The 14,643-nt window shown below is 39.5% G+C and overlaps 1 protein-coding gene across 16 annotated transcripts in view; it reads right to left on the bottom strand.

Moving 5' to 3' along the window:
* Positions 1 to 72: 72 nt before the first annotated feature.
* ankdd1a (ankyrin repeat and death domain containing 1A) overlaps positions 73 to 14,643 on the bottom strand; it is a 34,509-nt gene continuing 19,938 nt past the window's right edge. For 10 of the 16 annotated variants that reach the window (XM_023281831.3, XM_055011997.1, XM_035953570.2 and 7 more), the window contains 6 exons: positions 10,647 to 10,745; positions 10,366 to 10,464; positions 7,563 to 7,658; positions 5,653 to 5,854; positions 5,323 to 5,454; positions 73 to 5,088 (listed from right to left, as the gene is read on the bottom strand). In XM_023281831.3, the coding sequence (XP_023137599.1) occupies positions 5,027 to 5,088; positions 5,323 to 5,454; positions 5,653 to 5,854; positions 7,563 to 7,658; positions 10,366 to 10,464; positions 10,647 to 10,745 (690 nt within the window). In that variant the 3' untranslated portion in view covers positions 73 to 5,026. The remainder of the gene's footprint in view (positions 5,089 to 5,322; positions 5,455 to 5,652; positions 5,855 to 7,562; positions 7,659 to 10,365; positions 10,465 to 10,646; positions 10,746 to 14,643) is intronic. The other 6 variants (XM_035953564.2, XM_055012036.1, XM_035953571.2 and 3 more) reach the window with 4 other exon arrangements.

Below are 14,643 nucleotides of genomic sequence, written 5' to 3'. Positions count from 1 at the left end.
ACTAAAGTAGTAAAGTCTCAACTTAAGTGGACTGTAGCTACTCCGGTCTGATGTAAAGAAGGCCACGCTTCATACAGATGTCTTTTGACTTTTATTCCCTGCATTCTGCCGACACTGTGAAAACTAGGACAATAAAAAAATATACAAGTATGTCAAAAATATACAAGAAATTTCGTAATTTTAGACAGACTCCAAACTAGCTTTCCGTCGCTAGGTCCCACACGTCAGTACAACAGTGCCAGACAATGCATGTGAACAAATAATAGAAAAAATATAAAAAAAAACAAAACCCAAAAGTCACTTCACCGTGTGCACCTCTCAGACCGTGCAGAATGCCGTCCTCTGAAGCAATAATGCCGTCCTCTGAAGCAATAATGCCATCCTCTGAAGCAACAATGGCGTTCTCCTCTGTAACCGTGCTGCTATTACCCACAATCCCACACGGGTGACCTTGCGCTAAAACGCAGCCATGTGACCTCTTAAAGGTGTACATTCATCTCTCCCATTATGAACAATTATAATACAAAATTCAAACATATAAAAAATAAACACAAAAAACAACCAACTTGAAATTCCAAGAATCACTGTCTTTGGACAGTCACACTCCCACCAAATTACTATGATTCATGATACCATTTTATGAACATTGAATAAATCTAGTAATTTTCAAAATCAAATAACTGGTACCTCTCAAGTCAAACTGATACCTTCAATGTTCTACATTGGTAAGTGGTTTGAGATTGATTCCCATGGAATACATTTTAATTGTTTTCTATAAGCACAACTAATTTATGAATAGGATGTTCAAGTATGGATGAACTATTGAGTTGTTGACTACTCTTCCCCAGCTTTCTGCTACCCATTTGTACTGTAGCTTTTTGCACCAGTCCATCTTCATCTTTGTAAACATCTGTAGTATCTGATCTGATACTTGTTGCTTATCATATGGAACTTGGGATGTGTGCTCAAAGTTAAAAGGGAGCACATGGAGCACGAATTTGAAACACCATACAGAAATATACCTGACAATAAAACTGGCTGAATTGTAGCAACCTATATTTATAGTGAAGGTAATATAGTGCAGTGGTTAAGTCTCTGGACTAGTGATCAGAAGGTTAGTGGTTCAAACCCTGAGGTGGCCACCACTGGGCCCTTCAGCAATGCTAATTAGTTATTATTATTTTGAAGTTGAATTTAGATCACCATTAGACACTGGACTGTAACTGCAGCTACTCTTCCTGGAGTCCTTGCTTTTAAGTTTCATACCTTTTCAAGACATGTACTGTATAGCAATGGATTTGCTCCATGGTGCTGATTCATAATCTGCCCTTTATTATTCGTGGTGCTAATAATAAAGTAAAAAAATTATAAATAAATGATACAGAAATTATGTATTTAAGTGCATTTGTACTTTTATTCAGTTTGACTATCCACTTTGTGCAAGACAACAAAGTTATAAAAGTTATATATTTTATATTTATGCATATTACATTTACATTTATATATACAAATGTTATAAACAAATACTGATATCTTTAAATGAGAGGTTGAGAAAATCCCAATTCAAATTCTTCTAATTATTATTGTTATTGTATTTATACTGCAATAGTCCAAGATTATGTGAAAATGCACATAGTTTTAGTGGAATAACATAACCTATGCCTCATTGCCTCTAGAAACACAGGAAACACACTGCAACTCACTGACAGTAAAATAATACATCTCTCTGATGCACTTTGCCCATGACAAAAGAAACCTATAGAAACAAAAAGAAGCCTGACAGACTTTATCCTCTCAGCATGCTGTGTGGTTAACTAGCGGCTATAACTGATGAGACTTGTGTAGAGTCAGATACACACACAGGAGACTCACTTCACTTTGTCAGTCATCTAGAAAACACCGTGCACAAACGAATCCCGCTGCAAAACCTCCTCACCATCAGGACCATCAGTTCTTGAAGTCCTCCTCCTCCTGAGCTACAGGGAACATCTGGACACCTCAGAGCAGTGAGGGACGTCTACGTGGATCATGTGACCGACCGAGGGTAGATCTGAATTATTATTATTATTATTATTATTATTATTATTTTTGTTTTATTTATTATTTTGGGCCTTGAAAACTTTTACACACACACACACATTTACAAAAAAACCCCAAAATTAAATAAAATTAAATAAAATTTTTTTTAAAAACTTTGACAAAAGGGTACTTTGGGCACCAAGGAGTAAAGGGGCAGGTGCTTCAATATTAAATAGATTGAAAAAAGTCTGTTATTTCATTGTGATATTTTATTAACAACACATCACTCTGATACAAGTGTCATGGTGAAGTCAGAAAATCTTGTCATAATCCTTCTGCTTTGAAAGGTTAATAGTGTGTTGAGTAGTCCGCCAGTCTATCCGAAGGCTACATATAGAGACAAACAATCACACTCGCATTCAGACTTACGGGCAATTTTAGAAAAATCAATCAACCTCAGCATATTTTTGGACTGTGGGAGGAAGCTGGAGTACCCGGAGAAAACTCACACATGCACAGGGAGAACATGCAAACTCCATGCAGAAAGATCCCAGGAAGGCTGGGATGCAAACCAGGGATCTTCTAGCTGCAAGGCAGAAGTTCTAACCACCACTCCACTGTGCAGTCCTGCTAACATATGTTTGATAAACAAATGTAAAGTTTAATGTTGATAAGGACCCAAGTAACACACAGAACCAGGGAATTGACATAAAATTCTTCATATATACAGTCATGGCCAAAATTATTGGCACCCCTGGAATTTTTCCAGAAAATACACCATTTCTCCCAGAAATTGTTGCAATTACAAATGTTTTTGGTATACACATGTTTATTTCCGTGATGTGCATTGGAAAAACACAACAGCAGAAGAAAAAATCCAAAATTGACCTAATTTTACACAAAACTCAAAAAATGGGCTGGATAAAATTATTGGCACCCTCAACTCAATATTTGGTTGCACACCCTTCGGAAGAAATAACTGAAACCACTCATTTCCTATAACCATCAACAAGATTCTTACACCTCTTAAATGGAATTTTAGACCACTCTTTTTTTGCAGTCTGCTCTAGGTCTCTCAGATTTGAAGGCTGCCTTCTTGCAACAGCAATTCTGAGATCTCGCCATAGGTTTTCAATGGGATTTAGATCTGGACTCATTGCTGGCCACTTCAGAACTCTCCAACGCTTTGTCTCCAACCATTTCTTGGTGCTATTTGAGGTATGTTTGGGGTCAATATCCTGCTGGAACACCCATGACCTCTGACACAGACCCAGCTTTCTGACACTAGGCCCTACATTGCGGCCCAAAATATTTTGATAGTCTCCAGATTTCATGATTCCTTGCACACCGTCAAGGCACCCAGTGCTAGAGGCAGCAAAACAACCCCAAAACATCTTTGAACCTCCACCATGTTTGACTGTAGGTACTGTGTTCTTTTCTTTGTAGGCCTCATTCTGTTTTCTGTAAACAGTTGAATGATGTGCTTTTCCAAAAAGCTCTACCTTAGTCTGTCCACAAAACATTCTCCCAGAAGGACTGAGGCTTACTCAGGTACATTTTTGCAAACTCCAGTCTGGCTTTTTTATGCCTCTTTGTCAGCAGTGGGGTTCTCTTCGCTCTCCTGCCATAGTGCTTCTTCTAATTCAGATGACAACGTATGGTCCGAGCTGACGCATTTGCACCCTGAGTCTGCAGGACAGCCTGAATTTGTGTGGAATTTGACTGAGGATGTTTATCCATCATTCAAACTATCCTGTGTTGCATTCTTTCATCAGTTTTTCTCTTCCGTTCCCATCCAGGGAGATTAGCCACAGTTCCATGGATTATAAACTTCTTGATAATATTATGCAACACGTTAGCCTTCACCTGCTACCTCCTGGCCCTCCACCCTGAATGTCAATGCAAAGTGCAGGAAGAGGTGGATGATTTTTTCACCAGATATGACTCACCAGATTACACAAATGTCCAGGAGTTGAAGTATTTGGACATGGTTATAAGTGAAGCGTTACGCCTCTACCCACCTGGATTCAGGTTTGCACGAAACATCGAACGTGACTGTGTGGTGAACGGTCAGTTCCTTCCTAAAGGAGCAACACTGGAGATCCCAGCAGGCTTCCTCCACTACGATCCAGAGCACTGGCCTTCAAGATCTCTGGAGATGGTCTTTTAATCTCAAGACTGTTCATATTTTTCCACAAGTTTGCTCCTTAAGTCCTCAGATACTTCTCGGCTCTTCTTTCTCTTCTCTATGCTTGGTGTGATACACACAGACACACAACACAAAGGTTGAATCAACGTTTATACATTCTAACTGGCTTCAGGTGTGATTTCTATATTGCAAGGACCTGTTACTTGCCACAGTTGAGTTTAAATGAGCATCACATTCTTGAAATAAAATGATTTACCCACAGTTTTAAAAGGGTGCAAATAATTTTGTCCACCCCATTTTTTGAGTTTTGTGTAAAATTAGGTAAATTTTGGTTTTTTTCTTCTACTTTCTTGTGTTTTTCCAATGCACATTAAGAAAAACTAACACGTGTATACCAAAAACATTTGTAATTGCAACAATTTCTGGGAGAAATGGTGTATTTTCTGGAAAAATTTTAGGGGTGCCAATAATTTTGATTAATTAATGACTATACATATATGCTTGAATTGCTGACTGATACATGGTCATTATAGGCTGTACTATTGTGTGAACAAAGCCCTTTGCTTCCAGAGATACAGTACAGTATGAGCTGTATTAGTAAGCACATACATCAAAAAATTTAAAAAAAAAACTCTTAGTGTACACTCTCAGCAGGTAGTTCACAGGTTTACATCCAGCATTCCCTTAGCTAGTGGTAAGTAAACAGTGTATTTACAGTGTGAACATGAAAGCAGGTCATGCCATTGACAACAAAGAGCTTTTTATGGGCTCAGTTCTGGGCATTGCCTGCTGGATGGAGTTCTGTAAACGTGAGGGGTGGGTTTGTTGGGTGTCTGCTACGGTCGTTCACAGTGTTGGTCACATTGTAGAGCACATTTTGGGAGAGCTGGTGTCTGCGTTGGCCTTCTGCCGAATGCACTCTAGATGATTAAATACAAGTAAACAAGGTATCGTCATCACCAACTTCCACACATTTCCATTCAGCCTCAACATCTCGCAGACACAGAGGAGAGGAGAATCAGAAAAACAGCACTAACACATTGTAGGTCTCTGTGGGGAGCAGGGCCAAACCATACGGCCAATGGCCCAAATGTTAAACTGGTAATTGCATCATAGCAGTAAAAGACAGTTATGTCACCTTTTAAGGGGCTCACCTGCCAAGTCCGCCCGTGAGATTTGCACCAGCCCCTCGTAGAGGGTTTTGATTGGGTTTTCCCCAGCCACCACTACTCCATGAAGCCATACCAACAGCATGCGGTGACCATGCTCTTTGTAGCTTTTCATACCTACAAACAAAGTCATTAGCACTGGACTAGGCATGGGCTAAATCATATTAAAAGCAATGTACAAGGTTTTTGGAAATGTGACTATTTCTTTGCCTGTCCCAGTCCCCTGCATGGATTAGCTTACTTTGGTCTTGCTTAAAGACAGGAGTGCATACAGTTCTGCATGTAATTGGGTTTCAAGAAGTCAGCACTGCTCACCTGTCCACTGTTGTTCTATAGCTCGTATATGTGCATCACTAAAGTCCCAGTGTTGTGCCAGAATCTTCCACTCTCCGCGGCAGAGGTGCTTGGTGGCAAGGCTCCACAGAACAGAGCGCAAGTGCTGTGTCTCTGGCTGGTGGTCCTGTTTGAAGCTGAGAGGTCGACCCACACAGGATTCCTGCTCGTTGGTAAGGTTATCCTATGTAAGTTTTCAAAAACAATGCACAAATACAGTACAGTGCCTCAGCACACCTGTGAACCATTTATCAAGCTACTTGGCTGATATGTTGTGTAATATCAAGTAAAACGTTTCACAGTTTTTCTGAGGAAACTGTGTTCTGTCTCTTTTTACAATTGAGGACATGGAGGAGCAGTTGGTTGCTTAGCTCTGTTTCTTTTGTACTGCACACCATTCAATATTAAATGTGGAACCTAGAATAAGTTTCTTGACACACTTATGATGAAAAATACAAATGGGTCAACATGTCTTCATAAACCACCACTGCGACTTATTGATCAAACACATCAAAAGCAACACCCAAATATCACCTAAATGGCAAATGATTCAAAATTGTATCAGCTCTCCATAATTGTATTAATTCTAAGTTGACAAGTAGAGTACTTCTACAAATGAACAATAAAAAAGACACCTGCAGCAGTAATAAGGAGGGTAACACTAGTCAGAGCCGTAATGACTGTCCTCCAAAAATGTCACTACAGACAGTGCACTTTTGCAAAATATGCAAAATGATATTATTATGCATAAAGAGCTGTAAGAGAAGAGTGTTATATCTTGTTGATTGATCTGGGAGAGTTGTAAAGAGAGAACACAGTTTTACGTATTGTTGTTGGGATGTCTGGGAGCAAATTTTAATTGTTTACAAAGAGCTGTAGAGAGAAAAAAAGTGTGAAGAGACGATGTGACACTGGAAGAGCTACAAGGAGAAGAAAAACAACGTTAAGTGATGCTGTTGCAAACTGGAAAAGCTGTGGGGGTAAAAACACTGTTAAGTGATGTTGTTGACCAAAACAGCTACAGGATAAGCAGTTTTAAAAAATGTAGCACTACAAGAGCTATGAAGAGAAAGAAACAGTGATGCATGATGTAGATTGTTGCACCTGAAAGGGTGTGAAGACAAAAAATATGTTATTGCAATGACATGTGCATGTTAAACAGTCAGACTGCAGAGGGAACAAAATGCCTGCTGTAACATTCCTTCTTGCAGTATGGATGTATCGGCCTATTGCTGAAGAAGCTGCTTAAGGTCCTCACAGTGTCATGCAGGGGGTGAAAGGTGTTGTCCATGATCACCCTCCTTCTCAATGGAGTCTAAAGGGCAGATCAGGACAGAGCTGGCCCTCCTGACCACTTTGTATATTTCCCTTCTATCCCTGTCTGTGCTCCCACATTCCCTGCAGATCACCATGTGGAAGATTGCAGAAGCAACCACAGTGTCCTGCACACTCCAAACAACCTCAGTCTCCTCAGCAGGGGAAGACGACTTTGGCCCCTCTTATACAGGACATCTGTATGGTTTGACCAGTCCAGTGCATTGGTTGAGGTGAACACCCAGGTACGTGTACTATTCTACTATCTCTACTATACTCTTTTACTCTACTTATGACAGACTTTCATTGCATTGGTGATATAATAAATCTTAAATGTAAGTGTTTCATTATAATAAGGACACATACCCTCCTGTTCAAGTTAGAAATAATGTAATTACTACAAGGTGATACAATTTTGAATAAATTAAATGATATTCCACAGGGGTGTGCTCTCTTCTGATGCATTACTTTATGTATGTTGCTGGGAGAGAATCTATTTGGTGTTGTGTGTTATTTTAACGAATAACTTTTAACCAGAAAAAACTCTGCAGGTTCACAGAGAATGTCAACAAACTTACCCTCTCCCATTTATAAAAACGGTCAGCTTTGATGATCATGTCAACCAGGATGACATGGTTTCCTCTTGCTGCAACTTCCAGACTTGTTTTCCCCTGCTATAAACATTATATAGTCAGCATAACATTTCTGTTAGAAACACGGTTCCAAAAGACAAGACATGTACATGCCATAAAATGCAATACCAAAATGCACATTTACTCAATCCACTACTCATTCTCTATTCTCCTGCACAAGACTGATGACACGTGTCCAGAATCTATACTACATAATGTAACCCTATATGGTATGATGTTGGCTTGAGGCAACATACTCATTTTTGGCCTTTTACATTCACACAATACATCCCCTGTTACAATGCAATAATTTGAAAAATACCGACAATCATGAGGAACCAATATCAATGTCTGTCACATGACTCTCTGGAGGCCGTATTGAAAACCTTTTTTGCAGACTGTCCTACAAGGATCAGCTCAACCATTTCTCTCCACAAAAATTGTCTGAAAACAGCCTTTTCTGACCTTTTTCAGCCCGGAAAAAAATACTTCATAGTAATAGATGAGCACAGCTTAATTTCTAATAGGTTAATGCATTTTATTTTCTAATTAAGTAATGGTAACTTGTTAACATGCAAATGTTGCCCTAAGGAACACTGTACCGTGATGGATTAAAACTATGTCATGAAAGACAGCCATGGGATCACCTACAAGTACACACAGGCCCAATCTCTCCAGTGGACGGCATGCCAGATACTGGGGCAAGTGGCAACATTGTTCTGTGACTTGCAAGCATCATCTCAGGCAACCAATCTCACAATGCTGACAATTGGGTCACCAGTGTGGGTCACCAGACCATTCTCCAAAAGAGGAAGATCAACTGTATTGGAAGAGTGCAGCGCAATGGAGTGGGAGGGTACAGCGTCTCTGAGGATAAAGACATGAAAAAGAAAGGCCAGGAAGCCTTTGAAGAGAAAGTCCCAAGCCATGATGGAGTCCTACTCAGGGCAGTGAAATGGCATGAAAATTGTGCTGTCCATCTCCTCTCAACCTTTGCCTCAGCCAACCCAACGATCTCCATGTACAGATGGGAAAAGAAAAAAAAGAAGCAGTGCAGGTTACCTGCCCAAGTTTTGTGCAGGCATACGATGAGAGTAAGGGAGGAGTGCATCTTCTAAACTAGCTGATTGCTCTCTACAGAAGAAAAGTCAGGTCAAGGAGGTGGTATCATAAGATTGTGTTCCACATGATAGACTTCACTCTAGCTAATGTGAGGCTCTTGTACCGCAAGGACTGGTGTCCTGAAGAAAGATGTACACAGCTTACTGAAATTCAAAGCTGAAGTTGCAAGTTGCTTTTGCAACGAGAGGAAAGTCTTAAAGAAAGGGGGGAGACCATCACAGGATGTTGATGGATACCTGGCTGAGAAGAGGTGAAGAGGTCCTCCCTCATCAGTACCATCAACACTTGTGTGTCAGGACAACACTGGCCATTGAGAAGAACTGCTTCATCAATTTCCATAAGCAGTCGGCCTGCATATAGACACATAATTCCAATAGATTGTTCCACAATGGTACAATGTTGCCTGCAGGCAACATTCAGACATGTCGTCTGATGAAAAAGAGTTTTTTTTTTTTTTTAACATTTTAACATATTAAGTGGCATTTTAACCTGTGAGTATTTTCCATGCGTTTTTAAATAAATTTTGTTCAAATTTGAAACAATAACTCTCTTTTTTCATTACTATTATTATGGTACAGTGTTGCCTCAAGACAACACACCCCAAAAAGTACCCCTAAAAATAATTTATTTGTAATTTCTTTTGATTATGTTTATTTGGTCTATTTTATGACAGAAAAACACTCTAAACATTTTTTCCCAACCGACATCATAATACGTACAATAGAGGGTTAGCATAAGGTGCGGTGTCGCAAGAAAAAATAATTAACTGTGCTGAAGAAAAGGTGAACTGAGATTAAACTGGCATTAGATTCATCTGCCCTTTAGTGCACTTATAGCAGTGATGTAAACAATACCACTGGAACCATCTGAATTGATTCTTGGCTATTATTTGGACTTTTAGTGGTTGACGTATCTAAGGAAACATTAAGTTTTCGTGTTCATGTTGATAACTGGCATAAAGGTGACCAGCATAACAGTAGTATATAAGGTGTGTGTCAGCATCTGCACTTGCTATGTAGAGTGAAATCAAAGTCAAACCTTAGGCCATATCTCAGGTAGGTATTTGAAGCCTTTCAAGTGTTTGCTAGAATTGTGAAATGTCACCTAAGATTGTGTAAAAGTGGATTTTATGTCCAAGGGAATATGCTGAAGACCTTGAAAGTACTGAAAGTATGATGGGAACTCTTTTTTTGAAGAAACATTAAAAATGGATTAGCAAATCCACTGGTAAAAATGTAATTACTCTGAAACTTAGTAAACAAAAAAAAGAAGAAACTTTTCTCTATAAAAGCAGGTACATCAGAAGGCCAGATTCAATTCATACTCAGGAGTAGCTCTGGTTTGATTGTTTTGCTTTCTCGATAGAACACAATGAACTCTTTCGCAACAGACTTTGCCATCTTTAATGATCTTTTTTGATTGGATTTCTTCAAACCAACTCATCTTCTTAAAAATTGAGTGCTGGAAATATATTAACTAAATATTACAATTGAGAGTAATGTCTCAGGATATATTTGGACTCTTTAGACCTTGGTGGCGTTTAGACACGTCAAATGCTCAACTGACAATTATATTCATACAAAATGTCAAAAATAATTTCTTGAGTGAAAGTCAAGTGAGGAAATACCTTGTCAGTCAGATTGAGATTAACACCAGACATCAGAATAATCTCAGCCAGGTCCTGCCATCCGTGCTCTGCTGCTATGTGCAGTGCAGTCTGCTGTCTCTATGGCCCAAATGACAGAAATCTGTTAAGCAATATTACTGCAGTTCAGTCTTTATTTCATGTCTCATGAGAGCTATGACCATGCCATTGTGAAATTGATTCATCTATTAAAGTAAACATGTTTCTATTTGCCTTTATGTTCTTTGTTGCACATCAGTGCAGCTGTAGAGGCTCGTACTCACACTGTCAGTGACATCCAGGTCACAGTCAGCATCTATAAGCCGTCGTACAACATCTGTGTGATTGTTGAACACAGCCAGGTGGAGCGGTGTGATTTGCTGCTATTCCAAACACAAAAAAGATGCATTGGTTTTGATAGCTAGGAGAATAACAAATCAAATATTCTGCTCTGCTACACTGGCTAATAAAACATCAACTCTCTTCTGCCAAGAAGTAAATTCTACCATAGACTGAAATATAACATTCTTTGAATTTTATAGGGTGCATACTTTTGCTTATATTGTTTACTACTTGCATGTCAGCAGAATTTTTAAAAAGTCAACATGAAATTAACAAAATAGTTTCACATCTTGGGGAATTTTAGCCTGATAATCAGTTCATGTTTTACCTGTTCACACAAAGAAAAATGTTGATTTAGAAGTTACTGATGTGCAATCAGCTGTTGACATTTTTACAGTCTAAGACAGGGGTGTCAAACTCATTTTGGTCCGGGGGCCACATACGGACTAATTTGATCTCAAGGGGGCCAGACCAGTAAACTTATATCATAATTACTGAGAAGTAACGATAAGTCCAAGTCTTTCCGATGTTTTAGTGCAAAGAAGAACAAGTATAAAAATATATTATGAACAACCTGAGGTTTATTCAGAAAAGTAAGTGCAATTTCAACAACATCATGCCTCATTTTAAACTTTATTAGTGTGCGTTGTGCATTACAACTGATCACAGTAATTGTACAATGGCACAAAATATTTAGTCACAGGTATGTGGAACTTAAAAACATAGCCCTGGAATTTAAAAAGAAATCAAACTCATCAAGATATAGAAATTTTTTGAAGTTCACTTTCCACATCTGGAAAGTAATTCTGAACACCTAAATTAACTCTGCACACCTTTAAATCTTAAGTAGCAGCTATTTTTTACAGACATTTAAGAAAGTAGTCACCTGCCTTGTTTATGTATAAAATGTATACATAAAATATACATAAAAACTACATACATAACATGAATGGCATGCATTACAAATAATATTCCATTCTGCCAAACTTTTCTGTAGTGAATCTGCTAACACTGAATAACACAGTATTTACTCAGCAAGTTTTCATGCAGCAATTGTTTTTTTCATAGTGCAAACAATGTTTAAAGCAGCATTTTTCAGGATTTATTCCTGCTTTGTATGTGCTCCTGAAACTTGACATCTTTTAGTCTGCACAAGTGCATCAATATCAGGCATCCTGAGTAGCAGCCAACTGCAGAATGTCAGTTAAGTGCTTATGTGTGAGCTTTGTGTGCAGCTTTGTTTTATTAATGTTCATTACTGAGAAAACTTGCTCACAAAGATAGGCTGTCCCAAACATGCACAACATTTTTGCAGCCAGTGCTGTTAATTTAGGGTAGCCTGGAAGGAGATGCTGATAAAATGTTTCCAAACCCACAGAGGCAAATTTGTCCTTCAATTCTACATCACACTGCAAATCATTTATTTCAAGTTGCATGTCTAGGGTACATCAGAAGCTTTGACTGTGAATGGTGAGCAAAAAACTGTGAATTCTGTCTCGAGTTCGCTAAAGACCTGAAATCGTTTCTCAAACTCCCACAGCAATCCTGTAATCTTGTCTTTGTACTGTCTCATGTCAGCATTGATGCTGGCTGCACATACATCTCTTAGACAGAGGAAATGAGCAGTGTCACCACTGGCAAGCTGCGTCTCCCACAATGTGAGCTTCAACTTGAATGCACGGATGCTGTCATAATACTGGGTGACAATTTTTTTGCGCCCTTGTAACATTTTGTTCAGATTATTCAGGTGCTCTGTAATATCAAGCACAAATGTAAGGTCCCACAGCGATTGTAGGCATTGTAATTCTACAACAAGTTTACCTTTTTTCTCCATGAACTGTCCGATTTCCTCACGAAGATGAAAGAAGCGCTTGTACACAGCACCTCGGTTTAACCATCTTACTTCAGTGTGGTATGGCAGTCCATGGATAATGTTACTGTCACTGAGAAGGCTGTCAAACTGACGATGATTCAGACCTCTGGCTCGGATGAAATTAACAGTTCGGACAACCACCTCCATGACGTGATCCATTTTTAATGACTTACAGCACAAGGCCTCCTGATGCAAAATACAGTGAAATGTCAACAAGAAACAACCCCCTACATTTGCGGCTTGTACTTTCTCTTTAAACTTTGCCACAACACCCGCCTTTTTCCCGATCATTGATGGCGCACCATCTTTAGCCAGGCTGACAGCGCGAGACCAGTCCACACCGACCCTGTTCAGCGCACCAATGAGAATGTGGAAAATGTCCTTGGCTGTTGTGGTGTCTAACATAGGCACCAAGTCAAGAAACTCCTCTGAGAAAGTCAAAGTCTCATCAACTCCACGAATGAATATGGCCAGTTGAGCGACATCAGTAATATCAGTGCTCCCATCAATTGCAACAGAAAATGTCACAAATGACTCCACTTTGCGTTTTAATTGGTTGTCCAAATCCGTCGATAGTTCTGAAATCCTGTCTGCCACGGTATTCCTCATCAGACTAATGTTGGCAAAAGCTTATCGCTTCTCAGGACACACGATTTCTGCAGCCTTCAGTATGCAAGTTTTAACAAACTGCCCTTCAGACTACGGCTTTGATGCTAATGCTATTTTGCAAGCAATTAGGTAGCTGGCTTTCACTGCAGCATCACTGACCTCACAGCTCCGGGTGAAAACAGACTGATGTTACCTCAAACCCACCAACAATTCATTTATCTTCTGTCTTCTCAGTTCTCCGTGCAAGCTGTTGTATTTTTCGCCATGCCGAGTCTCATTTTGGCGCCAAAGATTAAATTCCTTGAGCACCGAAAGTTGCTGCATACACACCAGGCACACAGGTTTCTCATTCACCTCAGTGAACAAATAGGAAATGGTCCATTTTTCTTGGAAAATCCTACACTCGTCCACTTTTCTCTTTATTGACAAAGACATCTTGCTGATGAGGGTGTCAGGGCCAGCAGAAAACAGGTAAATTTCCAACTCTAAAAGGACTCAGAGAGTGCAGTACTCCACCAAGGCTGCTCAGTTGACATATCATTTCTGACGGATGAAATCTTTCATAAAAAATGACCTTGCGCTGAGCACAGGCATGTGTTATGCATGTGCATGTTATGTATGGATACCAAATTGTGTGTAAATTACTGTTATAAAGGTCTGTTGATCAATTCATCCCTTTTGGCAAGCCTTTCTTTTGCTAGTGTTAAAATAACCGATCCCTCCATGCTTTTATTTTGAAGGCGTATTTTTAATGTTATGGGCTTTTATTGTGTAACCATTCCAGCGGCACAGGAAGTGTTTATCTAAGAAGCAGTTTCTTGACATGACGAAGACGCTGCCAAAAAGTCCGAAAATTCATGAAAAGATGAAAGAAAACGGTTCCACGCTGTTGCTGTCTAACAAAAGATGTGTATAAATTTATAAGCACCTAGCTGCAATGGGGACAAGCTCTTAGGGTGAAGAAAGGAGTGAAGAACAGAAAGATAAATTTGTGTTTAATATAAGGCTGACGGCTGAACGTAAAGAAAGGCTTTCTAAAACACCAGGAGCTTCACCACTGTCTGGCTGGGGTTTGCTGCATAGGTGACCTAAATATGTAGCGGGTGGCAGGAATTGATGGGACTCAGAAACACCCCGCAGTTTAATCATTTGTATGTTGTATGATTTCCAATTGATAAATCATGGTCATTTTGCAGTAGGATCGAAATCGTGATCGTCAGCAGGTAACTGACAGTATTCACTTGTCGTGGTTAAAGCGACGCCGTGCCAGCAGCTATATCTCCCATTGGGAAATCCTTAACAAAACCGTGAATCCAGATTATAAGCCGCATCACTGCAAATTTCATCCAAATCTGTTAGTCCGTTTTTGAGTAATGTTTCACATGGACAGACAGACAGACAAACAGATTAACAGACAAACGTATGCCGATTGTCACATAACTCTGCCGTTCCTTGGC

The sequence above is a fragment of the Amphiprion ocellaris genome, chromosome 1 (genome assembly GCF_022539595.1).
Source record: "Amphiprion ocellaris isolate individual 3 ecotype Okinawa chromosome 1, ASM2253959v1, whole genome shotgun sequence".
In the NCBI taxonomy this organism is placed as follows: Eukaryota; Metazoa; Chordata; class Actinopteri; family Pomacentridae; genus Amphiprion; species Amphiprion ocellaris.
This window is presented reverse-complemented; position numbering and strand designations above follow the sequence as displayed.